The 19,789-nt window shown below is 30.9% G+C and overlaps 3 protein-coding genes across 5 annotated transcripts; all 3 read right to left on the bottom strand.

The window, feature by feature from the left end:
• Positions 1 to 2,677: 2,677 nt before the first annotated feature.
• Positions 2,678 to 5,384, bottom strand: LOC131662753 (solute carrier family 35 member G1). The gene is made up of 4 exons (XM_058932648.1): positions 5,068 to 5,384; positions 4,774 to 4,958; positions 4,099 to 4,676; positions 2,678 to 4,020 (listed from the first exon to the last, which is right to left on the bottom strand). The coding sequence occupies exons 2-4, from the start codon at positions 4,954 to 4,956 to the stop codon at positions 3,735 to 3,737; spliced, it is 1,047 nt and encodes a 348-aa protein (XP_058788631.1). The 5' UTR covers positions 4,957 to 4,958; positions 5,068 to 5,384; the 3' UTR covers positions 2,678 to 3,734.
• Positions 5,385 to 5,852: 468 nt separating this feature from the next.
• LOC131662932 (sorting nexin-25) lies at positions 5,853 to 12,208 on the bottom strand. Its single transcript, XM_058932940.1, has 12 exons — positions 11,707 to 12,208; positions 10,714 to 11,137; positions 10,333 to 10,646; positions 10,102 to 10,271; positions 9,529 to 10,005; positions 9,124 to 9,468; positions 8,736 to 9,043; positions 8,361 to 8,618; positions 8,160 to 8,293; positions 7,855 to 8,100; positions 7,492 to 7,774; positions 5,853 to 7,406 (listed from the first exon to the last, which is right to left on the bottom strand). The coding sequence occupies exons 2-12, from the start codon at positions 11,113 to 11,115 to the stop codon at positions 7,347 to 7,349; spliced, it is 2,997 nt and encodes a 998-aa protein (XP_058788923.1). The 5' UTR covers positions 11,116 to 11,137; positions 11,707 to 12,208; the 3' UTR covers positions 5,853 to 7,346.
• Positions 12,209 to 12,647: 439 nt separating this feature from the next.
• LOC131662930 (protein transport protein Sec24C-like) lies at positions 12,648 to 19,741 on the bottom strand. Of its 3 annotated transcripts, none has more exons than XM_058932936.1 (17): positions 19,670 to 19,741; positions 19,420 to 19,462; positions 18,159 to 18,601; positions 17,131 to 17,993; positions 16,939 to 17,058; positions 16,682 to 16,861; positions 16,401 to 16,596; positions 16,208 to 16,323; positions 15,728 to 16,138; positions 15,528 to 15,654; positions 15,290 to 15,450; positions 15,026 to 15,205; positions 14,746 to 14,947; positions 14,441 to 14,635; positions 14,159 to 14,350; positions 13,338 to 13,531; positions 12,648 to 13,257 (listed from the first exon to the last, which is right to left on the bottom strand). In XM_058932936.1, exons 3-17 carry the CDS (start codon positions 18,592 to 18,594, stop codon positions 13,117 to 13,119), a joined length of 3,714 nt encoding a protein of 1,237 aa, XP_058788919.1. In that variant the 5' UTR covers positions 18,595 to 18,601; positions 19,420 to 19,462; positions 19,670 to 19,741; the 3' UTR covers positions 12,648 to 13,116. The 3 variants fall into 3 exon arrangements, with proteins under 3 accessions (XP_058788919.1, XP_058788920.1, XP_058788918.1); XM_058932937.1 differs by having other exon boundaries at positions 19,420 to 19,469; positions 19,670 to 19,718; XM_058932935.1 differs by having other exon boundaries at positions 19,607 to 19,676.
• Positions 19,742 to 19,789: the final 48 nt, after the last annotated feature.

The following is a 19,789-nucleotide window of genomic DNA, read 5'->3' on the forward strand; positions in this document are numbered from 1 at the left end:
AATTTGTGTATATCTCTTATATTTAAATCTGCACGTTTAACACAACGAAAATGTGTGTGATTGAAAATTGTCATATTCACATTTATTCTCTAAAAGTTTTAATATTCAATATGTTTTAATTAATAAGTAAAAAAATACATTATGAAGATAATTTATGGTGATATAAAAGAAAAAATGCACGATTTTCAGATACAGATTTGTTTGCTTTCAACCACTCGATTAATTTGGTGGAATTTCCCAACCAATTGTTACATCTTAATTTGAAGTCGTCATGTTCTGTTATGGATCCCACATTCGTGTCACTTCAATAGCCTCTCTTTTACAATCATGTATATTAGACTTTTGACATATTGTTCTAAATTATAATGTTCATACTAAAATGAAATATTCATTCACAAACTCACCACCGACTTTTATATACAAAATATCAACCTTTTTATAATACATGTTATTTAGCTGGCATGCATATAAAATAGTATCATCAATGGTTACATTCTCAACTACTAACTCTAGGATAATGTTTGTAAAGTTTGCGTTCGGTATTTTGTACTGGCGAAATTTTATGAAATTCTAAAAATTATAATTAAAAGATTGTCAATCGTATTCAAAAATCGTATCAAAAGATTCATTTTTTAGACCACTTTAACGAATTCCTAGGCGTTATCCAAGCGGCTTCTACTAAATTGGTCTTACATACCGTAAACGAACAATTAATGTTCAAAGTTTCCCCTACAATTGCGATTTGAAAATCCTCCTTAATTTCAATCGAAGGGTACTTTTTTACAAAATTACCAGCTTTAACATAATAGAAAATTTCTAAATAGAGTTTCGGACTACAACTGTTTTTTTCATTTAGCACGACTTTCTATAACACAAAATCTAATAAGTTACATCCAATAATGGGTTGGCCTGCTTAATGCAATTATTTTTAACAACATAAACCTGTACTTACGGTATCAAATTGAGCATTTATAAAATCAACCCTTAAGTTTGGCGATGTAGGGCGACATGGTATAAGTAATTGATCATCTTTATTATTGGCTGAGCGATGCGTTAAAAAAGAAAAGTTATTAATGAAATTTATCACGTCTATTAGATTATCATCTATCAAAGAAATTGAAGTCATATAAGCATCATATAAAATTTTATTTTTCGCCAGTCAAGGCAGAAATACCATCCTGCGTTGCCAAAGACAACTTTTTTCAATGAAATGTCCACTTTATAGTATTCCGTGTAGAGTTGTTTTCGTTATAATATCTTTCAGAAGTAAATTCATGCTTTGAGGTAAATACCTGACGTGAAATATAAGAAATACAAATAAAAAGTTCTAAAGATAGAATCGATTATAATCTTTTAAGTATGTTTTTATGGTTCAAATTTTACGTATTTAAGATATACCCTATTTATTGTATCATCCCTTGGATAATTATAATTAATATTATTGACACCTTCATAATCACATGTTATTGATAATGACTTGCCTTCGTTAATACCTTTATCTTCGTGATCATTCGACATTTTTAACTTTGAAATCCTTATTAATTGTAACTAATAAAACAAATAATATTAATGAAATTAAAACAACTGAAATAGAATAGTTATTTTAGTTGGAATATTTATTTATAAAACTACATTATAGCATATTAAAATTAATAAGAATATTTAGTTCTCTGTTAGTGAAAGGAAGTCCTTTCCTTTTTTGATAACCATTATATCCGCTCTGCTGTGTTTACGAATCATAGATTATTTCTATCTGTTATAGTACCACATCGTAAAAGCTTATTTTCCCAATAAAGAATTCTTCAAATTTCATCGTGTGTAATTTGCAGGTATGCATTCGATCAATTGTATTAAAGTTCTAAATTTTCATACGCGGCAAGGAAAGAACTACAGTAATTAGTTTTTGTCATAAAATGTTAATAATGCTAGCTAATGTAATGCTTTTAGAAACGTATCAAAATAAATTAACAAACGGTTATTGTTTAGATTTTGAAGTAATTTTTGATTAAAAAGAAAAGTAATTGTACTTAGTACAAAATAATTTACCTATTATAAAAGTTATAACAAATAACATACGTTCAGTTACGTTTATGTCATTTCATCCCATGCTATCGAATTATAAAATGATATTTTTAACAGTATTTATACCAACACTGATATACAAATAAATATTATAAATGAATTAGAAAAAGTACATGTAATTATTTGAGAATTTACTAAAGTTCGTTGGTGAATGTGGTACTGAATGATATGACGGCAGCGTTAGCACTGATTAGAACACCAAAAAGCTCAATCATTTGAATAAAAGACAGAACCAAAGTGGGAACATGATTCAAATAGCCTTGGACACATTTTAATTACAGAATTATATATTCTAATAAGGTTCAAAACAACGTTGCCTAGTCGTAATTTTAGCGTTTATTTTTCAATCAATTCATTGAAATAAATAAAATATTTGTTCGTAAATATTTATTGTCATTGGATGTATTTTAATAAAACAATATTTTTAGTTAACACAAGAATGTCAATAATTATTACTATGAATTTTTAATTCTTAGCAATAATTATTGACATTCTTATCCCATCGCGTAAGTTGTAGATTGTGTCAACAGTGTAAATGAGAACAACCATTTAGTTTATAATATTTTATTTGAAATAACACTCATCATAAATAATGTATTCTTTGGGTAAATTCACTAAAATTATTTGTGTTATACAAGTACTCACATATACAAAAAATTGCAAGCAAACATGACGAGTGTCGTAATTTTCCTTTGAGAATATTGCTTTGAGAAGATTTTTGATGTTTATACTGTGAACTTAAAACTCATTTTTTCAATAAATTTTATTCACATAAGTAAATGCAAGATTATATATACTGGATAGTTTCTTAAGAGCTATTTGTATGTTACAATTAGATGATTATCCATAATACATTTTTGTGCTGTTTTCAATTTATATGTATTAAAGATAATCATCTTTAATTAGATTTATCATTTGAATAATGATTCACTTTCTTCACATGATTTTTGTTAGAACAATAAGTATCATCATCTTACAACTACTTATATAGTGGAGCTGCATAAATAATAATTAATTATAATTTTCACTTAGAAACTGGCGGCTATCACATCGTTTCTAATCAAATAAATCACTTTGTTCACATAGCGTTCGTTCCCGAAATAAGTATCTAAATGATTCACAAAACATGGAAATAGACAAGAATAATAATAATCATTACTTTATAAAAATGGCATTAAAAACAAAAAACGTCGATATGTTATGTTTATAAGCACTATTAGATCTCGATTTGTCTAAAATTACAGGAACTTTGGTATAAAAAAAATTTCAATGGCTACACAGTCAGTATTATTAAAGAAATTAGTTAAAAATAATTTAAGTAACTAATGTGCGTTTGAATAAATAGTGCATCTATGGAGCGTCATATTTTATATTTGTATTTTAAATATAAAAATTTTAATGTCAATATATTAAACTTCAATTGTAGTTAAAATGTACAAATTGATATTACTTTCTGTTATGATTAAACCAGAGAGCTAAATTTTAAGAAAAATATAACATGGTATCTCTATTCTTAAAGCAAGTATAGTTGCATTGTTTTAATCAAAAGATGAAAGTTGACTTCCCACAATAAAACTGTATAAAAATTGCAACTCTTGTACATATTGTCTTTATAAAAAATGGATTATCCACATTATATCATAGTCTTTGCACTATATGGCTAAGAAACCTAAAGATTTTCTAACGCTAGATGTTTCTGGTAATGATATGGCCCACTTTCTTAATCCTGTTAGCAAGACTGAACTTGTTACAAGAATCGCACCACCAACAGAATATCTATTTGGAATTTCATTGAAAAAGAGCACTTGCCAAAAGAATGCAAATACAATGTCCGCTGACCTGGCAATGGCGACTGGTCCAGCCTGTTCCATCTGTAATGCCAAGGTTAGTAAGATTTGTCCTCCAAAACTAAAGAGAGCAAGAGCAACCACCAGTAATCTACAATTGAAAAAATAATAATGTGAAAAATATCCTAAAATATATAACAATTTAGAAAAATAGAATATTTTTATTCACCTGTCAGTACCACAGCGAGGTATGCATAAGGCTCCAATTGCCCAGGTAACCACAATTGTTTGTATCAGTGCAAAAGATCCAAAGTTTGTCATTATAACAGAGAAATGTAAGCCTTTCAAGGCTCTCAATAAAACATAAGCATTTGCACCAAATAGTGTTGCAGAGAAAGCTGCTATAGCACCCCAAAGATCTACATGTTCAGTTTTTTCATGATTGTCAGTTAAAGATTCAACTGTATTTCCAAATATGACTGGTGGGCGTGTAATTAAGACAACACCGATAAGTGTTAAACAGACTGTAACAACATTAAAAATCCCACAAGGCTCTTTGAGAAATATTTTTGCAAATATTGCTACAAACACAGGCACAGAAAAAACTATAACGGATGCATCTGCCAAAGGCATATGTCTGAAAGCATAAAAGCTGAGCATAAGTCCAGTTGTTCCGACAAAACTTCTAAGAAGTAACATAATTCTTCTGCCTTTGGGAAAAGGGTGATCTCCTTTATAAATTACTATTGGAATTGCTGGCAATAAAACTCCTACAAATCTAAAGGCAGCTAGTTCCATTGGATTGATCTATTATGAAAATTTATATATTAAGTTGTTTGTTTGTTCTCATTTATTTCCTAACTTACCAATAAATCTTTATCCTAATAAATATTCACATACGTACCTCTACTAAACCTTTGACAATCACACTACATAGAGAAAAGAACAAAGAAGATATTGTGGCTAAGATAAGGCCAAGATATGGGCAAGACTTGCATTTTGTGGATGAATAATTATTTGCTCGAGGACGGTTTTGGCACTCCATGTCACCACCCACTAACTGCTGTAACTCTACACGTTCTGGCATCTCTAAAAAAAAGATACAACTTTTAAGTCATACTACGTCAGTGTAAATGAACGTTTCGTAAGTTATAAAATAGACTATTAACAGAGATTGATACTAATCTCCACCACTAACTTGTCAATCCTGCTGACTCAATCCTTTTAACAGAAATTTTAGCTTTACGCTATAATGTTTTACAATATATTTTCGACGTCACTTGTTTAACAGCAACAACCGTAACACACTTCATTGTTGTTTACGTACGTTAAAAATCAAGTACCGTATAATGCTACGGCACACTTATTAATTTTTTGCATTTTCAAAGTGCAAATGTTCTTGCGAGACCGCGAGGTTTAATTCTAACATTTTAGTACAGTCCATATCGGCCAATCCATTCCAAGATCGCGATACAGTGCTGTCTGCTGACTGCTAGACCGAATCGAATATCTTGCTTTGAGATCGCTTCCTGATTGCCTTCAAGTCGTCCACTTGGCTATTGCTTCGTATGTATAAGGTCTGTTCGTTGCGTTCATTCCATCAGAGTTCAGAAAATCTTAACAACGGACTGTGGCAAAATACCGCGCGGTTTTTTGACTTTTAGATCTTATTTGTAGAGAGCCTAAAGTGTACGAATATTCCGAGGAGAAAAATCTTACGGAACAACATCACAAGAATATTTCTTTAGTGTGTAGAAAAGCCCTAATGGCGTGAGAAAACGAGATCACTTTTCTTTCCAAATACCGAGAACACACCGAGACTTTGAGTTCTAAGATCGTTATGTATATTGTGAACCAATGTATAACATTGTAATTTTTATACCCAATTGCAAATGAAATTAAGAATTTCGATTATACAACTTACAATTAAATGGCGAAATAATTAATAATTAATTATATTACATTTACGTAATTTTTATTTAATCCAATATTTAGGATTAGCAATCATAGTATAGAGACATATTTTTACATAAATTTTTTTCAAATAGTATTTGACACTTTGATTTTAACAATACATCGAATTTGAGATCCATAGTTAATTCATAATTTTAAATATATATTCTTACTAAATGTAAAGCTTGACTTCTTCAGAATTTTCATAGAATTATTTAATTCAGATCTTCTAATACCAGATTATTTTAGAGATCGATCGTTGAGTTATGAATCTGCATTTAATAACAATCATCACTTTCTTATACAAATGCAACATGAAATTTCTTTGTACGTCGATTTAAAAAAAAAAGAGTTGTATAAAATAAATACGGTAAAACTAATGCTAGTTGTAAAAGATATGTGATTGTGCAATACTCAGCGAGTAAAATTACCTATAGAATATAAATATACTGACATGCACCACTTTGAATCTTTGGTTACTAGCACCGTTTTCATTAAATTTATATTCGGTGAATATAACATTGTACATTTGTAAAAACATAAAGTTTATGTTTATCGTGGAGTGCCGTTTATAAACTAAAGAAAAAGGTATTCTGATGTTTCTCCCGATCTCAATAATTTTTTTTATGTTTTGCGGGACTTTTTATGAATTAATCCCCGTTAATCATATAAATTTAGTTTAATATATATAGAATTACTTGTTTTCCGTACGCAGACTATTACAAATATTAATATTTGTATCATAGTTTTCACAATTATTTTCGTAAATATATACATATATAATAGCGTTAGATATTTTTTACTAATTTTAATGAGATGGTTGATTAGAAATAACCCTTTTTACATATGCTCATTAAAAAAGATGTGGGCTGGTCAGAAGATTTTTTATTTAAATTTGCGTTGTAAGACAAATTGTTGCCTGATTTTTTCATAAAAAAAATGGATTTTTAAAACTTTATTATATAAAATATAGATTTATCTTTACTTGAAAATAGATTGAATCTAACAAAAAAATTGACAATTTAATCACTTTCAGCAATATGAATAAACCACATAGTTTCATTTGAAAATATTTTTTCTCTATTAATAAGCATTAAACCACTTTTTAAAATCCATAACTCTTAGTCTATGTAACCAAGTAAAGGCATTTTTCTGTATATAAAATAAAACAACATATTTTTCAATGTTTTACGAAAAAATTATTGAAATCATCGAAATACATCTGAAGAATCTTGCCTATAAATCACCAAAAATATTTGTTAAAGATTAACTCTTAAAACTATAACAAGTTTAAATTGAATAATACATTTGGACTTCAATTTATAAAAAGGCTTACATAATACTGACAAGTATCATCAGCACCGATGAGTACTACGTGTTCCGATTCCAGTTTAAAAGAAAAAATTATTTTACGACAAACCTCACGACCGTGGCAGCCGATAGTTCAACAGACAGTGTCACGCGGTTCTAAAATTCAACTAACAGTTTGTTCAGGTTATATATTTGGTTCGATGTAAAAATACTTTAATCTTTATCCTTCTTCAATTCTGGAAACATCTCGAACATCACAACTTCAAAAATATCCTGAAGATTTGGCAAACAATTAATAATTTTCGCTTAATTTTTATTAATGTAGGTTAAATGTATGTAGTGTAAAAAGTTTACGTACATAAAATAACTGTTTATTTAGCTGTACATTTTGCAAAGAGTTAAAAACTTTCATAGCTCCTCGCTGAGCACTTTGAGCCCCAACCAAATTAGTTAAGAAGTCAGGTACGTTGTTTAAGAATTGCCGGTGAGCTTCAACGCGTGTTCGTATTTTATCTTCTTCCGTCCTAACCGGTGCTTCCGTAGCAAGTTGACCGTTAGGCCACCAAGACTTAACTAATAGTTGAATGTAGTAGTGAAGCATGGGCTCGGAAAACATCCAAGCCACTGTGTCTCTGACTTGCCTTGAACAATTATTTCACACACAAACACAATTATTTATAAGCTGATATTTTTAGAATAAATGAATAAAACAATAACTTACCTATTTATTGTTCTTCCGTAAGTAAGTTGCACAAAAGTTATAAGAGATCGCCTTAACCAGCGAAAAACGCCTCTTAAGTCGAAAACTTCGCCAAGTAAAGCGTAAAGAGGTTCAGCTATAGAATCTTTTCCTGGTCCTAAGAACTCGGTTACTGAACGGATAGGTTCATTATCGTCTAACAATAATGAGTAGTCGTCATCATCATCTTTCTCTCGAGATCCTCCTTCTCCACTGCTACCAGAGCTACTGTTGAGTTGAAAAATAATTTAAGCGTTCAATTAGTAACTAATTATTGAAACACTTACGACTTGAAAAGTGTAGATAATGAAAATCGCGATTTCTTTGGTGAAGGTGTATTACTTTTTAGTCGTTCTGAGCTTGGACTTAAAAAAGTGTATAAAGCTTCACTTTGATTCAGACGATCATCTTCCAATACAAACTGACGAAAAAAATATACATGTAATTTGCCATAAATATAAAAGACGAAAAATATAGGATATTCTCACATTTAAATACTTCTGAATCAGTGCTTTAGCCTTTTCTGTAGCGTTTTTATCTATTTTACCGAAAAACTTTAATGGTTGTGACGGTAATTCAACATTCTTTATACTAGGACATAACTGCCGTAGCTTTTTATGAAGTTCTTGAAACTCGGGTAGTTTGCGTAAGACAATCCAACCAGAGGAAATGCTAGTTTCATCCGCTTCATCAGCGACCATATGAACTACCAGAACAAAATGAGGAGGTTCGCCATTTTCTGGAATCTATAAACAAAAATATTCACATTACATTTAAACGAATCGATCATATTTACTAAGCGTTGGTTTTACAACAACAAATAAAGCGAGGTTTGGACGAAAAACGTAATAATGTATATTTACCTCAGCACTTTCGACATCCGCCCTCCAATGACCTAAATGTTCCGCCCACATGTCAGTATGATTTAAATGGGCTTCCAGTTGTCGTTTTTCACCTTGTAGCCATTCAACTTCCTTAGCCAGTATATCCAACATTTTGTTTTCCGGTTTCAGCGACGACTTGAGAGCTTGTAAAGCTTGCATTTTATTGTTCAGCTTTTCTTGTAATTGATCTAATTTCTTGCGCGCGTAACTCGAATGTTCGGCTACCAATAAGGATGTATTATCTGATATTGTACCATTGACCAATGATCTCTGATTGTCTATCAATCCTAGAAAATGTAAGATAAAAAGATTAAAAACATTTATTTAACAACTTTAATGAGAAGTAAACTGGATTTGTGTAACAAACCATCCAAATTCTCATCACTTATAGTTTCTAATAATTTTTTGTAGTGCTCAGTAACTATAAAGGAGGGATAATATTTTTCCTCTATCGTTTGAACAACCATCTCCTGAACTTCGTAGAATACGTCTGGTCCTATATCACCTAAGAGAAAACTTTCCATTCGTTTCCTGGTATCTTTGTCAACTTTAATTTCAGCGGTAGGAATAGTAATATATGTGTAAAAAATTTCGGCGCCTAATTGATGCCAACTAGATTTTTCGGCCGCACGAAGTTCTTGTACTGCTGTATAATAACCAACTAAACCTTGACTAGATACTTGTTCGAGAAATTGTGACAGATGTTTCCTTCCTGCAAAAAATATTTTATACGTCAAACAAATGTATTATTATTTAACAAGTCGTTACGTACCTATCACACTATCCAAAATCGTTTTCAAAGGTATAATTCTATTATCTGGAGGAGACATAGGATCAATTACTTCATCATCTTCCATGGGATAACCATCCCAACCTAGAGCTTGCATATGGCACTCGCAAGTTTTCTTGGCATAAGTCAATTGACTGATATAACGTTTGAGTCTTCTTCCTTGCGCTAAATCGGATTTACCGAACATCGTATTATTCTCCGGATCTAAGCCTTGAGCACGTTGAATATTCTGAGTTGTAGTTGCTTGCATAATCTCTGATACAATAGAATATCTAATGCGTTTGAGATCCTCTAGATCTTTAGTTGTTTTAATCATTGCTATAAAATCCTCAAAGGAATCTGCATACTCGCAAGTTTTTCTGTGTAGTGCCTCCGCCATTTGTTGTTGTTGTATGTAAGATACAATTTTACGATTAATATAATCTGGATCGGTAATTGCATTTATAACTGGGCTTAAAACTTGAAAAGAAAAATATAATAAAAATATACAGATATAGAAATGAAATTTTTTTAGTAATATTAATGATTTAATAATATTGATAATTACAAACTTACTTTTACAGGCAATAACTTCCCGTAAAAGACATTTGGCCACAGTAAATGTATAATCTCGCGGCATGAAAAATAAGATAAAAACTTCACTAACTCTCCTTAGATATTCCAATTCTCCTTCGTTTGATAACAAATGTGGGAAAAGTATATATGTTGGCTCCTCTCCTTCAATACTAAAAACATAGAAGTTGATGTGTACAATAAGCACTATGTGTTTTAAAATATTTTACTCACGTATTCTCTTGAGCTATTCGGATCTTTTCAAAATGAAATGTAATTGCATTAACAATGCTACAAGCCACCAAATTAGTATGATCTATATTCTGCGTTCGACTGTGGATTTTCTGAATTGCTTCCCATAAATCTTGTTTCGCAGAGCCAATCAATTCATCTGTTTCTATTCCCATTTCACTCAGCCACCAGCCAACAAAATCTCTGAATGACAAATCCAGAAGGTTTTGCAAAGCTCCATCAACCAATCTTGATATTATGAGAGGATAACGAGTGGGGTCTCTTCTTCTAGCTTCATCAATGAAAAATGATTCTCTCTAAAATGTATAAGTCATTTGATTGAATTTTCAATCAATTTAATATTAATTTAAATTATATAGATACCAGTAGAAGGATTTCAAAGGCATTCAATTTGTTAACTGCCGATCTCTTTATTCCTTTAGAAGTTGAAGAATTATCTAGCGAGAGAATGTTATTCACGTACATAACAATTGTCGGTCCAAGAAGAATTCCACAGGCAGTAAGTAATCCATAGAATACATAAGCTAATAGATCAAAGTAGAATAAAACAGAAACTAAAGAGATTGCTGTGCTTATGCAAAAATACTTCCATTCTTGGGGATATGTTGGTGACAGCTTGGTATATCCATAATATAGGACTGCTGGACCAAGTAATGTTATGCATACAAGTACCAATCCAAAAAATATATAAAACATCAGACCAAAATATTTTATCAATACGATCAGGATGATCGCAATTGATATGAAAATACCAATATAAAGCATTTTCTTGTTTGCATTAGTATCTCTGAAAATAGAAATAGCTTAATTACACCATAATATTGATTTTATTTATTTATTATTACTTAATAGATACTACCATTATAATTGATTCATTCAGTATATTATTATTTTAAAAAATGTTAACGCAATGACAAATAACATTGAACTTAGTCAGCAATCAAACAGAAGGAAATTCTCAAACAGTGTAATTTATCTCATTAAAACTATTTATAAAGAATAAATTACTTTTTACTTATAATTCACTTATTAAAAAAAACAAAGAGAAGCAACGAGTAGTGTAAAGAACCAACATCTCTTAATGCTAATTAGTAAATATATAGAGTACTTAAAGCAAACTTGCTTAAAATGGTAATGAGCAATAACTATGCTGGAGCACAATAAAGCCATCAGTTGTTGCTTTTTTATTATAGTTTAAAAACAAGTAATAAACAGGATAATACTATGTTACAAAGATCATTTTTATAAGGAATATTAATTTTTAATTCATAAAAAATCCAAACATATGTGAGAAAAAAAGAGCAAAGAAAAGTCTTATTTTTGCGAGAAACATCAAGTGGAAGGAAGCTTACTTACCAGATATATATTTCGCAGCATCAAGTTACAATTAAAGGCTGGCTGTCCCTATCAATCCTCTTATCACATAAGGAAATAAATTGCACTGTTCATCGGCAGCCTGCGACCGGCGAAGCAGCCGACGTACAGTAATTTTCTCACAATTCATTTTTTTATCCTGCAAACGAATTACTTTTTCTTCTTCTCACATGATGTATCATCAAAATCTTGATTCCACCCTTGGTTAATTTTCAATAATTGATGATATCAATAGCAATCTGAATACATTTTGCCATCAATTAAACGAATACAGACGAATGACCTCAGACGAATCTTAACCCCGTAACCATGCTTTCTTTTACAATATGAGTTTTTACGCGGATCAATAGGTAAACTGCGATGTTTGAATCAAGTGTCAAATGGACCAGCTGATCATTGAAGACGCAACACTTAACAACTTCTACTAGAGATGATGTACGAGGTAGATAATCGGAAACTCGCTGTGGCATGCGCAGCACACACTACATACTCGTTCTGTAATTGTACTATATATATAACAGAACTGCGTAGGTGAATCACAGGTGGTTTGTCAAATAACCCAACTCTGTTGCTATGAGGTTTGTTATGTGTATGCGAATATATGAAGAAGTCAACCGTCGTATGTATGTGTGTGGATACTTTCTGATATATAGCAAAACGTTGTCTATTTGAAGAAGTATAATAAATATGGGTTTGGCCTTTAATTAAAGCTGTTTTTTGTTCGCGTCACAGAGAATACCGTCTCGCTGTAATCTATTGATTGTTTGTCTATGTTATGGCCTTAGCGATATCACTGCCCTTTTTTAACGATTAATTATTCTATTTTTACTCGGAGACTGCTCTCAATTAATTCTCCCTTTACATTTTCAATTAAAGTAATTTGATATAGAAGATTCAAAGAGTGAAAGTTTTATATAAAAAAATAAACACATTTTCGATATCTTTGTTTCAACTGTGATGTAATTGCATTGTAATATTAATATACATGGACTAAAACAAAAAAAGTAATATACACATATATAATCGGAGAATTAAATATACTTCTATAGAATAAAATAATTCATTGATCATTTAACAGTTTTTGGCTCAGTATATAAATTTATAATTCTTTATTACACCTTAACAATAAATTTAGCTTTACTATAAATATACACAATATAGTAAGGCTACCGACCCAATACGAATAATAATTATACGCTTTTTTCAAAATTACTTTTTGTATATTAACTTAAAATTCCCTGCTGCTAATTCATTATCTCTCGACTGTTTTACAATTTCTCATTTGTGTCGCCAAACTCTCTCACACCAAAACATTCATTTTACTCTACTTAAATAGATTTTTGTTTTTATTAAAATGCGGCTCGAGATGCTGCTAATTTAATTTAATATTTACTAGCTAAGAAGCGTTCGAATTTCCCTGTGCATATGACACAAAAAGTCCACGTATCCTTGACTGCCGTCTGCACCGCGATCTTCTATCAAGAACTGACGCATCACCATTTCCATTTTGTCTCGTTGTTTCGTGAGAGTCAACTGAAAGTAAAAAGTAATACATTGTTTTACATATAACACCAAAAAAAGTTTTTAATTTAACTTATGTAATACTTTCTTACCCGCATGCTATAACGTCTTTCGCTCTGAACATAGACAATAATGTCTCTGATTTGTTTGTTTAATGGATTATCTAAGTTTGGAATTGTAGTCCTGTCAGTATCGACTTGATTTACTGACGGAACTCCAAATACTGATTGCACCCATTGTGGACTTACAGCAGAGCCCAACCATAAAAACATATGAATACCATTTTCTGAAAGTAGAATTTGCAATTGAATATATTCTATCAAACCATTCAACCCATTAAGGCTAAGATAAAAACTGAGCTAAATAGAATCAAACCAACTGTACTATTTATAGGAAAATTGAAAAAAAAATATCCGTATTTTTTCTTTTGCCACTTTTTATTGTTTATATAAAGTTATTTAAACAAATTGTCAGCATTTTCTTTTCTTGAACAACTAATTATAATTATCGATTCTACGAGATATTCAGGACGAAAAACTTTTTAGGTTTTTTTAATGAGTGAATTTTGTTATCGTAACATTTTTATAAAAAAGTAGAAATTTAAGAAAAAACAAATTTTTTTTAATTTCTAGTTGTTTATAACGATTTATATAACCAAAATAGAGTCTAACGAAAATAATGAAGAATATCCAACTTCATTTTACCTATAAACTTGATTAGTGTAATTTGATTTCCAAGAAAATACAACTTTTGACTATTTGTTCAAATAACTCGTTATAAAAAGTTCGAAATGTCAAAAGAAAAAGCATGGATACTTTTTTTATATAACTATAAATGACCTAGTTGGTTTAATCTTATCTACCTTAGTTTTTGTCTGAGTTTTAATAGAATAAACAACGTTAGTAACTTTTACCTAATAAATAGACACCATCGTCCATAAATTTATCGATCGAGCAACGTAACATAGGAGGAAAGTCATTTTTTTGCGGATCAACATCATGAAGAGGAAGTAATCGAGGATAAACGTGTGCAACGCTTTCGATAATAGGCATTGTGGCGACGGCCATCATTATATAAGATTTTTGATCAATCGTGATTCCACCACCTAAAAAACGGAAATGATTTTATTATTATTATTATTTAGCGACCTAATTAACATAAAATTTTAAGAGTAGCAAGTTAGAAAGAAAGGTACCTCCAGTAATGGCATCACTCTTCTGTATTCCATTTATATAAAGGGGCAAAAGTTTCATACATTCAGGGAGTATTAATTGACCAGCACTTGAAGGCGATGCGCAGTGCTTTCTGTAAGATGCTAAAATAGTAGCACACCTTGTATTCAAATTGTCTTTAATTTGCTTAGAAGAAGACTCTACAAGCTTGAAAACACCTAAGATGAAAATTGAAATAAATAGTTAAATGTAACTTTACAAAGTATTTGTTATATAGTAATTTATAATAATAAAAAAACTATAATAATTAAAATTGAAAATATCTTACTTTGCTTGAATAAGAAATTGATTACAGCGTCTAGGTCGCATGCTCTATAAAGTTCTGCCATTTGTGATGAAGTCTTTAGACTCAAGTTAATAATTCGTAACCTTCGGATGCCACTACAAGATGTGTAAAGCAATGCTGCTTGAATATAAACGCCCTCGTCTTCTGTTAATTTATCGTCGTGCTTAATTTCAATAGCGAGAGCCTGTTTGAACAAAAAAAAAATTAAACCTAAATGTAAATAGTACGTCCATTAAAAATAAAAAGAAAAAAAATGAATTACCTTATCACAATCTATACTAGCTAATTCAATATCAGTGGTATTAGACATATAAAAGTTTCCATAAAAGTCCGTAGGTCTAACGCCAGTAGACGTTCGGACGCGCATAACTGCATCAAATACAACAGGTCTACTAATATTATTTATGATATCTGTAATCAGTCTCTCTCCATCAACATCAGCCTAGAATAATTCATGAATATAGGCTGTTGGTTCTCAACTTCATAATGCACGGTATGAGTAACAGTACTTGAAAAACAAACTTACTTGGAAATAAGTATACTTGTAAACTTCACCGCCCGTAAGTCTAGCAACTTGGCCTATCGTTGCAATATCGACATATGAATTATTGAAGACAAATAAGTCTACACTGCAACCAGCCCCAACACAGTCTTGTCCAAGATTATTATAAAAACTGCTTTGAGGCGCTAGAATAATGGCAATAAATATTTATATTACTGTTTAATGATCGTCAAATAAATATAGTTATTTAATTGAAACCCACCCAAGATACTTTTTTCTTTATCTGTACCAATAAGTTTTCGATCGTCCCTATTTTTAAGTTTTCCAGGTGCGTCAGCAATGGGTAAAGATGAATGGAATACCATTAGCTTGCCTGCACATTCAGATGCCTGAAAGAAAATATTAATTATAGTGATTTATATATATTTTCTTATGAAATAGTATTAAAAAAATTCAAATTACTTTTAATGCTTCAAGGCCAGCTTGGATAGCAGGAGCAAGAATTATTTCAGTTTCTTTAGTATCCCCAAACATGGTTGGTATTTGAGACATAAGACTGTCAATCAATGCTTCGCTTTCTACTGGATCGACCAGAAAACCATCGAGAAGAGGCATAAATACATCGTGCACGTCTCCGACAACCATCATTTGAGGTTGAGCTAAACTTGCTCTAAGATTATAAAATTGAACACTGCTGCTATAAGTAATAAAACCAACTTTCATTTTAGATTTCTTTTCTCCTATCTCAACTGGCAGGTTGCGAATAATTTTTTTCATCTGGTTACATAGCAAGCTCACTAAACGCGATTTCACGGTGTTGTAAGAAACATCAATGATAAATATAATTGCTGGTGGTTTTGGAAATGTGTTATCCTGAAATAAAAGTAGCAGTAATAAATAAATGTATTTTAAAATTAATCATAAAAGTACTTTAATACATACTCTACAATAGTCTTTAGTGGCTATAAACTCATAAGTCCCAAGTATCAATTCAGGACGTTCATAACGATCCATTCTCTGTCCTGTATGATCCAAATGTTGAAAATATTCAGCTGGTACTGTAAACAATAAATATATTGCACACAATTTCTCTCAAGAAAAAAATTTTTTTATTCTCAATTTTTTAAAAAACAACCTTCCGTAGTAGCTTTACAAAACATGCATTGAAACCGTCTACCGGCATCAATAAATTGCATGAATGGGCTCATATAAGCTTTACAACGAATGCAACGTACTGGACCAATATCTCCCATATCTACAATAGGTGGTTCATATTCACCCTCCTCTACTTGAGCTAATGGGCTAAGTATGAGAGCAAACGGGACTTGCGTCTAAAATTATTTGTTAGATATATTTATAAAAGCTTTTATGAAGAAAATAATTGTATTAGATGTATTTGATGTTGTTGATAATAACCTGCTTAATGATATCTACCGTTGTTGGCACAGAATACATAGATGACCTGATAAAGCGAGGTGATGCGTTTCCTTGATCCTCCACAGTGAATTTTGTAGTAACTAATGGCGGAACTAATCCTTTTTGATTTGTAGCGAAAACACCACCTTTGAGTCTTTGATCATCTTGAATGACTTGAATCTATGAATAAAAGTTATTTAATTATTTGTTCTATAAATTGAATATAATTTTTAAAATTTTTATACTTTTAGACTTACAGGACTAGGCATTTGTTCAGGATCAAGTCTTCTTGCTTGCTGAGATTGAGCACTGGATTGATAACCACCAGTAGGACTAGACAAACCAGTTTGATATGGACTTGTTTGATTGTATGCATTCTAAAAAAACGAGTTATTGAAAATTTATCTTTTTAGAAAATTGTTAGTTTTATAACTGTGTAAAAATCTTACAAGTTGTCCAGAATAGCCATAATTTAATTGCTGATAGCCTTGTTGGTGGCTTGGTTCGGAATGCTGATGATTTAGATGATTATAAGAGTTGAGGTTTTGTTGTCCTGGTAAAGACGCGCTTGCAGAATATTTTCTTTGTTCTGACATTTGATTATTACATGAATACTGTGATTGAAGATTTTGTGATGGTGAAGGTCCAGTCATGTTTTGATTTACATGAGAACCTGATAAATTTGGTTGCCCTTGTAGTGAAGTCCCTGATAATTCATTATTTTGACCAGGTAAAGGCGGTCTCAAAAAATTTTGATTTATTGCCGGTGAATTTTGAAGATGTCCAGGTAATGGTAGTCCAGATAAACTTTGTCGACTCGGCATTGATGGAGCAGGGGAAAGCGATCCAGGTAAAGGAGGACCAGACATATTTTGCTGGTTTATTGTAGGAGCTAGTCCTAGAGAAGGTTGAGATGAAGATGTTAATGTAGATTGGTTTTGAGATGGATATTGCCCATAAGGTTGTTGACTTGAACAAGCTGGTAGCATACTGGTTGATTTATTGGAAAGAAATGGTTCTGCTACATTAGGTTGATTTATTGGAGGAGCATAAAACTTATTCTGAGTTGACATTTGGCTTTGATAATCCATTAGTGGCAAGGTACCAGTAGTGCTTCTTAGAATATTTGTTCCTGGAGAACTTTGAGGAGGTTGATTTGAGTATGACATTTTTCCAGGAAATTGAGATCCTCCAGATGGTGGAAGATTAGATGGTTGTGATGTAGAAGGCCCTTGTTGATGATACAAGGATGGCTTAGGTGCTGCTTGTTCAGACTTCTGTACTACTGGTATATTATTCATACTCGAATTACCTAAAAGTAGAATTAAAATTTTCTTTTCTTTATTCAAAATTGAATATAGAACTAGTTACAATAATTGCATCACATGAATGCATTACATAAATGGGTAAATTAATACTACATTATTTTATTGGGAACTTGATATTATTTGAATTAATAGAATTCAAATTAAAGTACCTTGAGGTGGATAATGATTCTGGTTATTGACTCCATTTATGGCTGAAGACAAAGGCATTGTTGGCATTGTTCTATCTGTTTGTTGTATAAAACTTTGAGACAAGGGAGGCCTTTGGGATCCAGTTAGTGCCATGTTTGACATTTGATCCACTATGTTATTGTGATTTGGCTGTTGTGGTACTGTTTCAAGTTGTGCATTAGGTGCTTGTCCATGTATGTCGTTTACATGATAAGATGGTCTTGTAATAGGTGGAGCATTAATTGTAGGCTGAGCATTATTAGTTGCCAGTGGACCAGGTGATGGTCTTTCTATAGGGTATGTATATAAATCTTGCGTTCCTTTTGGAGGTAAGTTGGTATTAGGCTTTTCATAAGGTGCACTTTCTTGTGGAGCTCCATAAAGTGGACATTGTTGTTGCATATGTTGTGGATTCATATTTGTTCTAAAAAGTTATTACAAAATATAGATGTGCAGAAATACTACAATGTAAAGCAATATTTGAAATTATTATTTGAAAAAATTGTTTCTAAAAATATAAAAAAACTAGTTTATACAATACATGCTATTGGCTTAGGATTATTGATTGTTTACATTGTCTCAAAAACTAGATGAGTCACAATGATTCAGTCAATTTTTACTTTATTTACTTACCAGAAACAAAATACTAAAATAAATAAATCTATATATATATGTTTTTTAAGTATTTTAAAATAAATTCAAAGTTTTTATGTCATAATTGATCCTTTATATTAACAAAAAATAGATATTGAACTAATATAACCTATATCAGATAAAGCCTTTTTGAACTTGGATTGTTTTTTAATATTCACTTTTACTTTACACGTCAATGAAATAATTTTAATGGTATATTTAACAAAAAATATATTTAAAACCAGTTGCTGTATTTTTAATATATAACATTTCATTAATGACTTAGCAACTGATATTACATTTGATAGCTTTAGAAAAATTTTTCCTAACAGAGGTTTCTAACTGAATATTTTTGAATATAAAGTCAACAAATTATTTTTACAGCTTACAAACAAATAGATAATATTACACCAATGCATATGTTCATGAATATTTATTGCATTAGTGTCCCAAAAAAATAAAATATAACATTGCACAAATCTAATTATTCATGATGAGCTCTTGTTTCTTAGTCAATAGTTTATAAGTTACAGTAAAACAATCAACAATGAAACTTAGGAAAAACAATAATTCAATAATGTATAAACACAAATATATCTAAATAAATACCAGAATGCATTCGCCACTGTCAATCCTCCGTGAACATGTGTACCTATAATCTCCAACACAAGTAAATGTAGAATACACAAATGCAATTATCCCACGCGTAAAAATAAATGAAACACTGCACTGAGTAATCGTTAAATATATTTTAAGAAAAAAAAGGAAAAAGTATACAGAGAGATGAATCTATCACCTTCTTGGATTGTGAATGCGTGTGACTAAGAGAGTTAAGATGAAAAAAAGAGATTTAGCTTACTGTCGATTATTCCTTCACGACTTGATCGTCAAATCAGGCTTTGTCTACGATATTAATGAAACTCGAGTCTCACTTGACCATGCATTAGGGTGTTTTACATTTGCAGACTAGTGTGCCATC

The sequence above is a fragment of the Phymastichus coffea genome, unplaced genomic scaffold (assembly GCF_024137745.1).
Source record: "Phymastichus coffea isolate CEN01 unplaced genomic scaffold, Cenicafe_Pcof_1.1 PCOF00028, whole genome shotgun sequence".
Taxonomy (NCBI): Eukaryota; Metazoa; Arthropoda; class Insecta; order Hymenoptera; family Eulophidae; genus Phymastichus; species Phymastichus coffea.

What these genes read in the sequence shown, in the direction of transcription:
- LOC131662932 (XM_058932940.1), bottom strand. Translation starts at nt 11,115, where the DNA reads ATGCTTTATATTGGTATTTTCATATCAATTGCGATCATCCTGATCGTA. An exon ending in CGAATAGCTCAAGAGAATAC is followed by an intron (nt 10,272 to 10,332) that starts GTGAGTAAAATA and finishes CTATGTTTTTAG; the next exon opens with TATTGAAGGAGAGGAGCCAA. An exon ending in GGAAGTTATTGCCTGTAAAA is followed by an intron (nt 10,006 to 10,101) that starts GTAAGTTTGTAA and finishes TTTCTTTTCAAG; the next exon opens with TTTTAAGCCCAGTTATAAAT.
- LOC131662930 (XM_058932936.1), bottom strand. Translation starts at nt 18,594, where the DNA reads ATGAATCCACAACATATGCAACAACAATGTCCACTTTATGGAGCTCCA. An exon ending in CTAGTATAGATTGTGATAAG is followed by an intron (nt 14,948 to 15,025) that starts GTAATTCATTTT and finishes TTGTTCAAACAG; the next exon opens with GCTCTCGCTATTGAAATTAA. An exon ending in AAAGACGTTATAGCATGCGG is followed by an intron (nt 13,258 to 13,337) that starts GTAAGAAAGTAT and finishes TTTTACTTTCAG; the next exon opens with TTGACTCTCACGAAACAACG.
- LOC131662753 (XM_058932648.1), bottom strand. Translation starts at nt 4,956, where the DNA reads ATGCCAGAACGTGTAGAGTTACAGCAGTTAGTGGGTGGTGACATGGAG. An exon ending in TTGTCAAAGGTTTAGTAGAG is followed by an intron (nt 4,677 to 4,773) that starts GTACGTATGTGA and finishes TTTTCATAATAG; the next exon opens with ATCAATCCAATGGAACTAGC. An exon ending in CCTCGCTGTGGTACTGACAG is followed by an intron (nt 4,021 to 4,098) that starts GTGAATAAAAAT and finishes TTTCAATTGTAG; the next exon opens with ATTACTGGTGGTTGCTCTTG.